General features: G+C 52.4%; 2 protein-coding genes across 2 annotated transcripts; both read right to left on the bottom strand.

The window, feature by feature from the left end:
* Positions 1–611: 611 nt before the first annotated feature.
* PLP2 (proteolipid protein 2) lies at positions 612–4,053 on the bottom strand (the record flags this gene model as incomplete). The annotated part of the gene is made up of 5 exons (XM_080719378.1): positions 612–634; positions 1,618–1,708; positions 2,185–2,280; positions 2,387–2,539; positions 3,958–4,053. The coding sequence occupies 5 exons, from the start codon at positions 4,051–4,053 to the stop codon at positions 612–614; spliced, it is 459 nt and encodes a 152-aa protein (XP_080575504.1).
* Positions 4,054–9,142: 5,089 nt separating this feature from the next.
* MAGIX (MAGI family member, X-linked) lies at positions 9,143–14,012 on the bottom strand (the record flags this gene model as incomplete). The annotated part of the gene is made up of 6 exons (XM_080719255.1): positions 9,143–9,450; positions 11,524–11,695; positions 11,790–12,026; positions 12,103–12,185; positions 12,930–13,076; positions 13,964–14,012. The coding sequence occupies 6 exons, from the start codon at positions 14,010–14,012 to the stop codon at positions 9,143–9,145; spliced, it is 996 nt and encodes a 331-aa protein (XP_080575381.1).
* Positions 14,013–14,381: the final 369 nt, after the last annotated feature.

Here is a 14,381-nt window from a genome sequence, read left to right as displayed (position 1 = left end):
TGAACCCCCCCCCAAAAAAAAAACACTAAGTCATAAATTCCTTTCCTCCTTCCCTTCCTCGTTTGTATTATTGAAGTATTTTAATATTTGTTGTAAAAATAGGCCTGGCTTCTTTGCATTCTTGGTCCAGCTTCCCCCCATTCCCCAATTTTCTTCTGATGGTTGAGATGTATCCATTATTTGATGGAAGGATTTATTTATTCATTATCATAGATTTTTTAACAATCTCTTTATTATTTACTTCTCCTTCCGCAGAACCACCCCCCACACCACGGATGTTATTTTGGAGTGGGCCATCAGGGGTGTGGAGCCTGTCCTCTGAAGTCAGAGGCACCCACCTCCCTCATTTTGTGGTTTAGGTGGGGATACGGTCAGGAAGAACTGGTAGTCTCCTTTAGGATACTACAAAAAGGAAGGGGACCTAGACACCCATAAAGGTGCTCATGCCCAGGAGGGTTAATTGGCAAGCCGGAAGACAAAATTCTCCTGGTAAAGGCACTTTACCTCCATAGGGGGCAGGGAATTGGTTGGCTGGGAGTGTTGTGGGGGCCAGGAGTTTTTTCATTAAAGGAGTTATTTCCAGGTTGTAGAGAGAAATGGGAGGAGTTCACCTACACCGGACCATCTGTGGGGTCTGCAAGAGAAAAAAGAAAGCATTGGCTGGATCCATACGCCCATTTTTTTGAGGGGAGGAGTACTAGGATGGAACCCAGGGGCATTCTACCTCCAAGCTATACCTCCAGCTCTATCTTTTTATGTATGTAGGTACAGGAAATTGAACCCAGGGGCATTCTACCTCTGAGCCACATTCCCAGCCATCTATTTATTTATTTATTTGTTCATTTATTTATTGTACTGGGGATGGAACCCAGGGGCATTCTACCTCTGAGTGACACCCCCAGCCCTAATTTTTATTCTTTATTTTTGAAACAGGGTCTCATTGAGTTGCAAAGGGCCTCGCTAAGTAGCTGAGGCTGTCCAAGAACCTTGATCCTCTGGTGTCCGCCTCCCAACTGCTGGGATTACAAGGGTGCACCACCATGCCTGGCGCCCCAGACCTTTTATTTTGAAACAGGGTCTCATTAAGTTGCTAAAGGCCTCACTAAATTGCTAAAGCTGGTCTCGAACCTTCAATCTTCCTGTCTCAGCCTCCCAAGTACTCGGATTATAGGTGTAGCCACTACACCAAGCTCTTATGCCCATTCTACAAACAGAAAAGCTGAAGCTCATGGTACTTTTGGGTTTTGTTTTTTTGTTTTTTGTTTTTTTGTTTTTGTTTTTGTTTTTTGCAATACCGGGGATGGAACCCAGGGGTATTCTACCTCCAAGCTACACTCCCAGCCCGATTTTGTACTCATTATTTTGAAATAGGGTCTCACTGAGTTGCAAAGGGCCTAAGTAGTATCTGAAGCTGTCCACGAACCGTGGTTCTTCTGTCTCAGCCTCCCAAATGCTGGGAGTACAAGTGTGAGGCATCACGCCCAGCTTCATGGTACTTATTGGTACAAGAGACATTAGTACCAATCATGGACAGAGTTGACGCTCAGACCCTTCCTTGGGAGAGCCCTTCTTTTCTCCTCTCCTTTCAGCAACCAATAGGCACTTATACATACTTACCAGTTGGGGCTGCCGTGTGTCTTTGTTGCCGAAGAGGGAAAGTGGTGTAGGCATCGTAACCAAAGAGGCACATGGCCATTAGGCTCAATACCTGGGGGTGGAGATGGGAGTGAAGGGGTATGGACTAGGTGGTCAGCTTACTCATCCTCTGACCCCCAGGGACTGTCTCATGCAGGATGGTGACTCCAGTCCCAGGTTGGGAAGACTAAGAGCCACGGGGAAAGGCCAGGAGGCTGGATTCTACCCCACCCTGCCCCCCAGTACCACCCAACACAGGGCAGCCACACCGTGGCCCCACACATAAGGGACACACTTCCTACTGCATTTGACATAAAGTTCAAACAGATGGTAGCAAGGCTTCCGTTTGTACTTCCCTCAAAGGTCCCTGTGTCTGACAAAGGACAGCTTTTACAACAAATGATCTCAGGAGATAAACCTTGGTTGGTGCCCAGCTTTCCTGCTGGCACTGAGAACAAGTGTGGACTGCTGCAGTTCTCGCACTTTCTACCAGAAGCAGAGGCAGAAATGGCCCCTGGACCCTCCAACCCTACTTCATGCAGCCCTTACCCCTGCAGCGATTTTGGCATCGTGTCCTCTCTCAACAAGGACAATAATGGAGGTGACCAGGTAGAGGATTGCTGCTATGAGGGATCGGAAGAAATCCTGCGAGAGGTAGAGAGAAGAGGAAAGTCAGCACCCAGAGTTCCCCAGACAATCCCAACTGCCCAGGCCTCTTGTCCAGCCCCTCCATGGTTGGCCCCCAGCTCACACTCCAGGGCCAGTTGATGAATGGCATCTTGGTGTGCAGTTCACACATGTAGAAGACATAGAAGACAGCAGCAAGGATCATCTCGATCACTGACAGAGAAGTATACCCTGACCTTGAGGCACTGAAGCAGATCAAAATCACTAGGCACAGTATCTGGAAAAGTGACACCAGAAAGGGGGCTTTGCTTAGCTCCCTGGGCGAAGGGGGTGGGTTTAAATTGGGAGACAGGGGTCTCAAACTCAAATGTATACCAGAAAAAATAAAATCTACTCCCCAGCGCTGGGTGGATGGCTCAACAGTAGAAAGCGTGCATGTGTGCAAGGCCCTGGGTTCCATCCCCAGCACCGCAAAAAACAAAAGTCCATTTCTCTCTTGTGTTTGGTACTGGGGATTGAAAGCAGGAGCATTCTGCCTCCAAGCTACACCCCCTCACCAACCCTTTAAAACTTTTTTTGTTTGTTTGGAAACAGGATATTGCTAGGTTGCTAAGAGTCTCACTAAATTGCAAAGGCTAATCTCAAACCTGCGATCCAACTGTCTCAGCCTCCCAAATACTAGGATTACAGGCGTGTGCTCCATTTCTGGAATGTCTACCAGGACCAGTAAAAATGACACATGGATCATTGCTAAATATTTTATGTGTGCTCACTGTGTCCCAAGCATTGTTCTAAGAACTTGAAAAGTACTGTCACTTAGTCATCGCAATAACCTCATGAGCTAGATACTATTACTGGTGTGTCCATTTCACAGATGAAAAAAGTGAGTCACATAGGGGTTAAGAGGCTTCCCTGGGGTCGCCCAGCAAGTAAGGAGCAGAGCCAGGTGCCTCAGTTCCTCCCTTCCCCTTCTAGGACGCAGGCAGCCCTAGGGGAGTGGCTTTGCCAGGTGTTTTGTGGGCACTGCTGGCGCCAGCTTTCAGAACTTGAGGAGGCGGGCCGTGCGGTTCCCCGGGCAACCCCTTTGGGAAGTGGAGAGAATGACACTGGAGGGGTAGGGCTCTGTTAAAGGCGCCGCACCCCTTTCACAAGTGATTCAAAGGCGGCGCCCACTTTGAGGGGGAGGCGGAAAACCAAAGTTCCTCAGACGCTCCAAGAGCTAAGGTCTCAAAAGGGCGAGGAAGAGCTGGCGGTGGGTGGGGCGCGCTACCCTGCAGGACTAGCGCACGGGGCCCCACCCCAACAGGCCCCACCTCTGGGCGCTCTGCCAGCCCGCCCGACAGTGCCCAGGCCGCGCCACGCCCTGCCACGGGAGGACCTCACTTCCCGGCCCCCCAGGACCCCTCTGTTGCACCCACTGATGAATTGTGGGGGGCTCCCTTCACCAAACCTCCTACAGGAGTTATAAGTTCCTCGCCTCACCCGTGCGTCACCAACTCTCGACCACCGCCCCCAAACCCCACCGACTCTACCTGCACCCCTAGTCTCCAGCCTCGGCCACGAACCCAGCCACTTGCGCCCCTCTGCGGTGCGCCCCCGACCACGTGCCTGCCTTACCCCAGACCTTCCAGCACCGCGTGGTCTGGCGGCCGCCCCAGCCCGCCTTTGCCCACCCGCCCGGCCCGGAACGCTCACAATCTCAGCGAGCAGGATAAGTCCCTTTCGGGTGCGCCAGTAGTTGGTGCAGGCGGCCCAGCAACCGGGGGCCGAGAGGCGCTCGGAGTCCGCCATGGCGTGGGCTGGAGTCCCTGAGGGCGCAGAGGATCTGCTCGCTGGCTCGCGGGCTCTAGGACGCTGCACACCCAGCCGTCTTGCCCGCCGTCTGGCCGGGAAGGGGGCCCCCAGGGCGAAGGAGGGAGTGAATCACCGAGCCGAGCCCAAGCGGGCGGGGCCACAGGGGGCAGGGCCAGGTGGCCACCGCCCCGGAAGCCCCTCGCTCCGCCTGCCCTGGGTTGTTCGGGTCCTGGGTTCAGCCCGCGGAGCCCCCCACCTTCGAGATGCTTGACAGCCCCCGGTACCAGGCGTGGGGATATTTCTAAACGCTCCGCCTGTATTTATTTGTATTTTTTTTTTTGCAGTCCTGGGGAGGGGACCCAGGATCTACACCCCTAGCCCTTCTTATTTTTTATTTGGATAGAGTCTCACTAATTTGCTGAGCCTCCAACTTATGGGCCTCCTGCTTCAGCCTCTGGCTTTGAAAGGGACCAACTCTGTTTTCTTAGAAGAAAAACTGCCTAGCCCATGGTTTAAACCTGACAGATTTGGAGAGGGTATGTTTCCAGAATTCAGAATATTTTGGATTTTAGACCGTTTTCCTAGTGCATGTATATATTACTTAACATGCTCAGCAGGGTGTAAGCTGTTCAAAGTTAATTATTCCTTCAAGGAAAGTGTGACTGTTCACCATAAGTGGGATAAATAAGGACTTAACATTGTTCTTCTTTAGGTTAAGTGTGGTACCCAAAGGTACCCAAATTGTGGCAGGTGGGATTGGGGGGCAGTGGGTTTCCAGAGCTTGTTGAACTTGCAAAGTGCAGATAAGGATAGTGAGGTGTGAAATAAACCTCTAGTAGTGATAAGAATGAGATTGTGCTGATGCAAACAAAGGCTGATGGAGAACAGGGCCTGGCCAGCATTTAGCGCCTCCGTGAATGGGGCTGGGCCTTGTTAACAGGGCCAGGCAGCCCAGGATCTGACGCTATGCACTACAAATTAAAAGAAGCCCTGGCCCTACATCTAGGCCTCAGTTTCCTCGTTCTGAGGAGAAAGATGACTAACCTAACCTACACAAGTAATGGGGAGGGTTCACAAGTTTATTATGGGGAGCGTGGAAAGATAAGGGAATGGCTTCTGAAATACAAGAGTGGATGACAACATTGTTGGCCTTCATAAAGTATATTCCCCTGAGCAAGTAAATTCTCCTGGCTCAGCTTCTGTGTCTGAATCTGAGGCATGCACTTGGTTGCCTGGACTCAAGATGCCCAAAGTGTTCTGATGAACATACCCTCCAGACTTGGCGTTGGTTTTATTCTCATCTCATTTGAGGTGAAGAATCAGAGTTGGACAGCCAGGAGGATCCAAACCCAGGGCTAGCTGCTCTTAAGAGGAGAATCTCTAAAACACAAAATGTACTTAAACATATCGAAGTCAACCACTAAGCCGAGCAAGGGAGGGAGGGAAGGGGAGGGAATGGGGTGGGAATTGGTTGGGGTTAAATCAGTGATGTGTGCATGTATGTACACACAAGTTTTTTACCCCAATATGATGTATGAATATAATGCACCAATAAAAAAATAAGAGGCTCCCCCCATTCAGCCCAGGTTGCTGAAGAAATGACTGAATAGTGGAAGGGACAGCAACATACTTTCCCACTGCTGAGTGTGTGCTTTCCAATACTATGAGAAATCTCTGAATTTCTGTAACAATACAAACTCAGCTGTCTAGGGCCTTTGCACTTGCAGCTCCTGCTGCTGTCAATGCCCTCCCCCTAGCTTTTCATCTGGCGTCCAATCTTTCGGGCTCCAACTCAAATGTCACATCTTCATAGAGGCCAGATCCCCACCACCACCATCTCCTCCAACAAAACCTCCTTTCGCTGCAGCCTCCTCTCCTCCTTCTCCCTGCTCTTCTTCCTCCTATTTTTCTTCTTCCTTTGATACTAGAGATTGAACTCTGGGGCATTCTACCTCCAGGCTACACCCCCAACCTTGGTATTTTTTTAATTTTGAAACAAGAGTCTCACTAAGTTGCTGAGGCTATCTTGAACCTCCGAATCTCCAGTCTCAGCCTCCTAAGTACTGGGATTACAAGCATGGGCCATCATGCCCTGCCCCCCTCCTCTTTTTTTATGAGAACTGGGGATTGAACCCTGGGGCATTAACTCTGTGTTACACCCCCAGTCTTATTTTTATTTATTTATTTATTTTTGTAGTTCTGGGGATGGAACCCGGGGGCATTCAACCTCCGAGCTACACCCCCCAGCCCTATTTTTACTCTTTATTTTGAAACAGGGTCTCACTAAGTTGCAGAGGGCCTCACTAAGTAACTGGCTGAGGCTGGCTACAAACCTTCAGTCCTCCTGTCTCAACCAGGAACCTATGATCCTCCTGTCTCAGCCTCCCAAGTACTGGAATTAAAAGCATGGGCCACCACGCCCGGCTCCGCCCTGCCCTTTTGCTATCTTCTTCTGTATTCATTTTTTTGTCTGACTCATCTACCCTCATTACATCCACTACACAAGGATAGAAATTTTTGTCTTGTTCCCCAAGCATCTCCATAGTACGTACTTCAGTGCAAAGTATACAGCTAAGGGTCTATTAATTTTTATCAAATACAGGTGAGAGTAAGAGGCTAGGCTCAAAAATCAGACTCTGGTTAACTTTGTTAGGTGCAGTAGCACATGCTTGTAATCCCAGTTCTTGGAAGGCTGAGATGGGAGGATCCCAGGTTCAAAGCCAGCCTCAGCAATTTAGCAAGACTCCAGTTTCCAAAAAGAAAATGAAATAGGGTTGGGGTTGTAGCTCAGAGATAGATTGTTCCTGGTTCAATCCTCAGCACCACAAAAGAAAGAAAGAAAAGAAAATCAGGCTTTGATTAACATTTTAGAGGAGATTGAACTCAGGGGCATTTTCCTACTGAACCACACCCCAGCCCATTTTTTCTTTTTTCTTTTTTCTTTTTCTTTCTTTTTTTTTTTTTTTTTTTTTGCTGGTCTGGGAATGGAACCCAGGGGCATTCTACCCCTGAGCTAAACCCCCTGACCTATTTTTTATTCTTTATTTTGAAACAGGGTCTCACTAAGTTGTGGAGGGCCTCACTAAAAAGCCAAGGCTGTCGGTGAACCACGATCCTCAGATCTCAGCCTCTGGAATGTTGGGGTTACAAGTGTGCGCCACCATGCCCAGCTTTTAGTTTTCTTTACATTTTGAGACAAGGTCTTACCAAGTTGCTAAAGCTGGCCTGGTACTTTCAATCCTCCTGCTTCAGCCTCCTGAGTAGCTGGGATTACAGGTACACAACACCACACTTGGCTAGGCTTTAATGAACTCTTTTTTGACAGCCCCCCACACACATACCTCAAGCTATTTGCACTCTTGGGCCTTACTTTCCTCCTCTGTGAAATGGACAGATGGGAGTTGTCAAGTAGACGTGCAATTTAATTTAATATTATGAAATTAAATATTGCACTAAAGCCACTAGCAGGGATAAAGCTAAGGAAATGGTGGCTAGGGTACTATTATTAGCCCCTGGGTGTGACTGTTTATAAGAATGGGACACTTGAGACTTTTCCTGACATCCGTAGCTCCTCACCTCCTCCAGGTCTGGGTCAAGGGTAGCTCCAAGCAGGACACACTCCCCCACAATGTCTGCAGCACCAACTATTCAAATGGTTCACTTTCTGTGTGTGAGGGCGGAGGAGGGGGGTTACTGGGGATTGAATCCAGGGGTGTTCTACCTCTGAGCTACATCCCCAGCACTGGCTTATTTTTTATTTTAAAATTGGGTCTTGCTAAGTTGCTGAGGCTGGCTTCAAATCTGCCATCCTTCCACCTCAGCCTTCCAAGTACTGGAGTTACAGGTATGCACCACCACACTCCATTCAAATGTTCAGTTCTTCATACCCCAGCTCCCAGCTCGGCTTTGCAGTCCGCCTCCACTCAAACAGCACCCCATATGCTCACACTCAGGCCCTCTAATTCCCCTCTCCCCTCCCCACCTCTTCCCCATAGGGCAAAAAGTTGCCTGTTCCTGTCTGACCACAGCTTCCCTCCTTGGGGGGATGGAGCTGAGCATTCAGGATGTGGTGACAGCAGAGGTGACAGGGCATTTCTGGACTCAAACAGCGTCTGCCTTGGGGCTACCCTGGTCTGAGCTCGCTCGCTGACGGGATAAGCCCCGGCTGTGGGACTGTGTTCCCAGGGTGGAGGAAACTTGGGTCTCTCCCGGGACCGGAACGCCCAGCACATGGCATGTGCGCACAAGCCCAGCTGCAGTTCGTCACCATCTATGGAAAAGGGGGGCACGGCCCAAAGGTTCTACAGCCTTTTTTAGCCTGGTCTGCCGGGGACACTGACTCACACCTTCCCGGCTCTGACCCAAAGGGGGGTCCAGGGCCCCAGCCTGTGCCCTGAGGGTGGCAGTGTATGCTCACAGAAGTTGGCCTTCTGGGCCGGAAGTGGGAGACCGCAAACTCCTAGCGAGAAGGGCCGTCCTGCTTATAGACTTGCTATCCAGACCTCGGCTGAGGGTCTGGAAGATTCCAAGCCGGGATAGTGAGGATACTGGTCTAACCCCACCTGCCTCTGCATCTCCCACACCGCCCGTGATAACTGTTTGCCAACCTTTCACGGCCCCAAAAAGAGTGAAATGAATGAATGGGGAGAAGAGGGGGCCGGCAAAGAGAAAAGCAGTTCTGGACAAGGCCACTGGAGTGAGGATACCCAGTAGTGAAGAAACATCTGGAGGCGTGAAAGAAACCGCAAGCAGCTTGTCACTGCTTACCAGGGGCCCTCCTCGAAACCGGATCGACTCTCCCCTTCCTTTCCAGGGTGAACTGGGAAGCCCCACCCCGCCTGCAAGCACCAGGCAAGTCAAGACTGGATCAACCATTTTTATTACCTTCCCCTCCCGGAAGGAGAAGCGCTGGTCTAAGGGGCCGTACCGCTGACGCTGAGAGGGGAATGTGGGGCAGTCGACTGTACAACGGGAGTAGGGACCAGGCCAAGTGGAGGCTAATGGGGCGATGCTAGTGCGTGGCTATCGGCACACCCGATCCAGGTTGGATGGTATCAAGAGAGCACACCGACCGTCTGCTGCGTGCTCAGTGTCGCCGCCTTCCGGCCGCCTTCTCCAGAGCCAGCTGCGCGGTCCCCGGGACCCCTAGGGCCCGCGAGAGCCGCTCCTCGCTAGGCACGAGCCAGGGTCCGGGAGAACCAGGGACACTGTCGTCCGGGTCCTCCACACGGCGATCAGGAGGCCGAACTGCGGGAAGGTCGGCCGCTGCCTCTGGTCTAGGCTCCGGGCTCTCCCGGGTCTTTGGCATCCTACCGGATCGAGGGTGGTTAACTGGGGAAACGCTGGCACTTGGAGACCTCCTCATCTCCTGACCCCCAGGGTCTGGGCTGCGATCTGGGGATGGCGGGACTGCGGGTTAGGCTGGGTAGTGGAGTGAGGAATTGAGAGGGGCCAGAAGAACCCAAGGACCTGGGAGAGACCACCCTTAGATCTCCCCCCTTTATGGCATTGGGGATTGAACCCAGGGGCCTTCTACCTTGGAGCCTAGCTCCTCTTCTCTCTTTCACCAAGCTGCGTGTGTGTGTGTGTGTGTGTGTGTGTGTGTCTGTGTGTGTGTGTGTGTGTGTGTGTGTGTGTGTGTGTTAGTTACTGGGGATTGAACCCAGGAACATTCTACCTCTGAGCTAAATCATCCTATATTTTTTTCTTTTCTTTTCTTTCTTTCTTTCCTTTTGTTGTGGTACTGGGGATTAAACCCAGGGGCATTCTACCTCTGAGCTATACCCCCAGGCCCATTTTATTTATGAAACAGGGTCTCACTGGGTTGATGAGTCTCACTACTTGCTGAAGCTGTCCTCGAACCTGCAATCCCTCCTGTCTCAGCCTCCCAAGTACTGGGATTACAAGTGTCTGCCAACCACAAACAGCTCTATTTAAAAAAAAAAAAAATCTTGCTGCCGGGCGTGGTGGCGCATGCTTGTAATCCCCGCGCTTGAGAGGCTGAGACAGGTGGATTGCACAGGTTCAAAGCCAGCCTCAGCTACTTAGTGAGGCTTTCAGCAACTTAGTGAGACCCTGTTTCCAAATAAAATATAAAAAAGGTCTGGGAGTATAGCCCGGAGAAAGCCTCTGGGTTCCACCTCCAGTACCACCAAAAAATAAAAAATTAAATTAAATTAAAATAAAAATAAAAAATAAAAAACAGTCTTGCTAAATTGCTGAGGCTGGCCAAGAACCTATCATCCTCCTGTCTCAATCTCCCAAATACTGGGATTACAAGCCTGCATTACCACGCCCAGCTACACCCACCTCTTTATATTTTATATTTTATTTGTTTCAAACAGGTTTTAAACTAAATTGCTCAGGCTGGCCTCGAACCTTCGACCCTCCTGTCTCAGCCTCTCAAGCCCGGGGATTACAAGCATGCGCCACCACGCCCGGCAGCAAGATTTTTTTTTTTTAAATAGAGCTGTTTGTGGTTGGCAGACACTTGTAATCCCAGTACTTGGGAGGCTGAGACAGGAGGGATTGCAGGTTCCAGGACAGCTTCAGCAAGTAGTACTTGCTGAAGTACTGAGATTACTTGCCAAATACTGAGATTACAGGCATGTGCCACAGTGCCCAATGAGAAACCTCCCTGTTTCCCCTCTTTGGAAGAGCCCTTCAGTGACTGGCAATACCTCTCACAAGCTCAACATCTCCATTCTTGAGATCCCTCCCCACCTTGATCCAGGACTTGCCCCTCACAAATCACTTTCTGCAATCCCTAAAGAAAATCAAAGCAAGACCATGGCTTTGGCCTATGACTGACCCTCCCCTACCTAGGACCTCTGAGTTTTCCCTCTTTTGTCCCACCTCTCTTGACTCGTAATCCTTTCCCTTATCAACCCTGTCTCTCAAGAACTACACCCCCTACCCACTAGATTCCCATCCCATCTCTTTCCTGCTGGGGCGCATTCTGCCTTCCTCTCCAAGGACTAAGATTTCCTTCTGAACACCTGCTTTGGTGTGTATGTGTGGTACTAAGGATTGAACCCAGAGGCATTCTACCTCTGAGCTCTAACCCCAGCCCTATCTTATCTTTATTTGAAACAGGACCTCATTGAGTTGTGGTCTTGCTAAGTTGCTGAGGCGGGCCTTGAATTTGTGACCCTTCTATCTCAGTCTCCCAAGCACTAAGAATATAGGCATGCACCACCACACCTGGCTGAAAACCCATTTTACCTACGATTCCTTTCTCGTCTCCTCTCCCTATATCTCAAAATTTCTCCTCTGAAATTCCTATCCTGGGATGGGGTCCCCTCCCTGCCCCCACTTTTGAGAACATCATAACCTCACCCAGACATCGAACTGGCCATCCCTACTGAGACTACCAAACCCTTTCCACCCAGAATCCTAGCATCTCCACTCTACTAAGCCTCTCCTACCTATCACAAATTCTGGGCCCCTCTCCCCTGAGAAATCTACCTTCTCTCTTCTGAGGGCTTCCCATCCCTTCAAGCTTGCCAGGATGGGTCTCTGGAGGCCTTTGGAGCACAAGACGGAGTCGGGGGCCTCCAGACCGGATCCTCTCCACAGCTTGGGCATAGGTGAGGCCCTGTGTTGACTCTCCATTGATGAGGAGCAGGAGGTCACCAGCCTGCAAACGCAAGGCAGGGGCAGTATAGGAAGGACAGATGCAGAGCACCAAAGCCTTCAATCCCACCCATCAATGGAGGCTGCTTAGTGCTGACCTGTAAACGGCCACAACGCTGTGCCGGCCCATCCTTCAGCAGCCCGCGCACAGCCAAAGGAGCATCTTCTGCTACATCTCGGCCCCCAGTTAAGGTAAGGCCAAAACCTGTGGGACCGCGGACCAGCTCCACGGAGAACCGTCCAGAGGCCTGGGGTGGCTTTGAAACACAGCTTGCTTTGCCCTGAGTCCCTCGAGGTGGCTTGGTGCACAAACCCAAAGTCTCTGACCTGCGATGCTGGAGGAAGGACAGGAGTATACATAGATTGCCAGGCCCAAGACAGGTGGCATGGAGTTGAAGGGTGAGGTTATACCTTTGGCTGATGTTCCATAACAGTGGCGTGAGGCAGGCGACTGTCTGTGACTTCTATGTCTGCAGAGTCCAGCTCGCTAATGGCTGGGGAGTGGGAAATTCCAGTGGAGAGCAATGGAGGGGCACAATAGAAACTATCCGGGACCAGCCCTCTGAGTTCTCATCATTTAACTCTGTGGGGACCACTCCTCCCACTACTACCTCACTAATTTTAAAGGCTTAGCGCACGAATAACTGCTGACCCAATCATCTTAACACATTGTATTGGGCCAGTTATTTAAATAATCCTTCCAACATCCCTATCTGATGCTAATACACGAACCTCACGTCTCAAATACAACCTCAAGGCCCACTCTGGCAGCTGCTTCTCCAGGATTTGGTCACTGAGCACCTCAGGCCCCACCCTTTTATTTGCCTCCAAACCTCATCTACAGCCTCACATCCCAGACCCCACCCACAATGCTCTCAGAGCCGCCACCTTTTGGCCTTCATGGCTCGCCCCTTAACTGAGTACTCGCCCACACTGCGCTCCAGGCTAAACTTCCTCAGAAATGAATTTCCAAGCTCTAACGGTTGGATTAACCATCCAGTCCAGCACTCGAATGAAGATAAGCCTCTGCTGCTCGCCTACCGCAATAACCCTAAAGGAATATGCTAAGCTGATCCCAAGGCCCCGCCCCCTAGAAGCTCCTCCCCCAAGCCCCGCCCTTCGAATCCCGCTGCTGGGCCGCTCCCGGGGATCCGCACCCAAACCCACCGGCCGCCCAAACCCGCCGCCCGCATCCCACCCGCCGCCCGGCCCCCTGGAGGCCCCGCCCCATCACGCACCCTCCTTGGTGCGCAGGCGCAATGTGGCGCCCGCCCTGCGTACCAGCGCCGACACGTCGGCAGCGGCCCGGGCCGCCAGGGGGCGCGCGTCCAGGCGCGCCAGGAACTGCCGGGCGCTGGGGCCCGCTGGCCCGGGAAGGCCACGGCCTGCGCGGAAGAGGGGACAGGTCAGCGCCGACCCTGTGCCTCGGCGAACACCCGCGATCCCCGACCTCCGAAGACCTAGAAATGCTCCCCGAGAAGCCCGCAGACGCCGGGCCACTCTTCCGTGGTTCGGGAGGTCGCCGACCGTTCCTCCCCTCTTCAGGGACCCCCGTCCTTCCCCGGGTACGCCAGTGGGGCCCCGCCTCGCCCCCACGATGTCCCCCGAGTTAGCCACTTCACTGCAATAGTCCTGGACGCCTCCGAGCACTCGATGAATATCTTCTGTGGAGTGCCCCGGCTGTCCCTTACTAACTCTGGATGCCACATCTCTCCCACCCACCCCGTCACCGGGGGTGATTGTGTGTGCGCGTGTGCGTGGGTGTGTGTGGGGCGGAGGACTGCTTTTCCCAGGCATCCCGAGAGAACACGGCCCACCCCCTGTAGCTCAGGAACTTCCCCCACCTCCCGGATGCCCCTCCAGATAGCCTAGGCCCCCTGCTGCTCCCAGAAGTCCCCTCAGGAGCCCCTACTTGCCCACATGGTCTGGACTGCCCCTCCACAGGTTCCCAGCACACCCTCACCTCCATTAACCATGGACCCTGCATGTCCAGGTGTCCCCAGACACCTCCGTGCACATCTCCCAGGAGACCCCTGAACCCCCCACCCCCGCGACTGGTGCGCCTCTACTCTGCTCGGGCGTGACTATGGGTGGGGTCCTGGAACGCAGCCCTGGCCTCCGGGCCCCTGCCCGCCGCCAGTGCCTCTTGGGCGTCAGAGCTGCTCTGTTTACCACCTGTAAGATGGAAATGGTGAGGAGCAAACAAGCGGGGTAAGGGGAGAATGGGACACTCTCCCTCCTTCCCTTTTCCACCCTGCTCCACCCCCTATACCTCCTCTGCTCCCCCTCGGGTCCGCGGCTTCCCGGGCCCTGGACTCCATGACCATTCGTCGGCCCCGTGAACTCTCGGGCGCCCCGCGACAAGTTTTGACCACAGGGGAGCTCTCCCCTGGTGGCCCGCCCACGGCCAGTCCCACGCCTGGCTCCCTGACCGGTGCTGTGACCTACCTGGCCGCAGGCAAGGAGGACGGGCTGTGGGTGCCAGTAGGAGCGCTGGCCCATGCTCTGCCTCCAGCCTGGCTGCTTCTATTGAGGACACTGATTAAAAGTCAGAAACTTGATCCACTTTGAGTAGACTTTTGTGCAGGATGAGAGAGATCTAACTTTAGTCTTTTTTTTATTTTGGTACTGGAGATTGAACCAGGGGCATTCTGCCTCCAAACTACATCTTCAGCCCTATTTTACTTATT

This window comes from Muscardinus avellanarius (genome assembly GCF_963383645.1).
Source record: "Muscardinus avellanarius genome assembly, chromosome: X".
NCBI classification, from domain to species: Eukaryota; Metazoa; Chordata; class Mammalia; order Rodentia; family Gliridae; genus Muscardinus; species Muscardinus avellanarius.
This window is presented reverse-complemented; position numbering and strand designations above follow the sequence as displayed.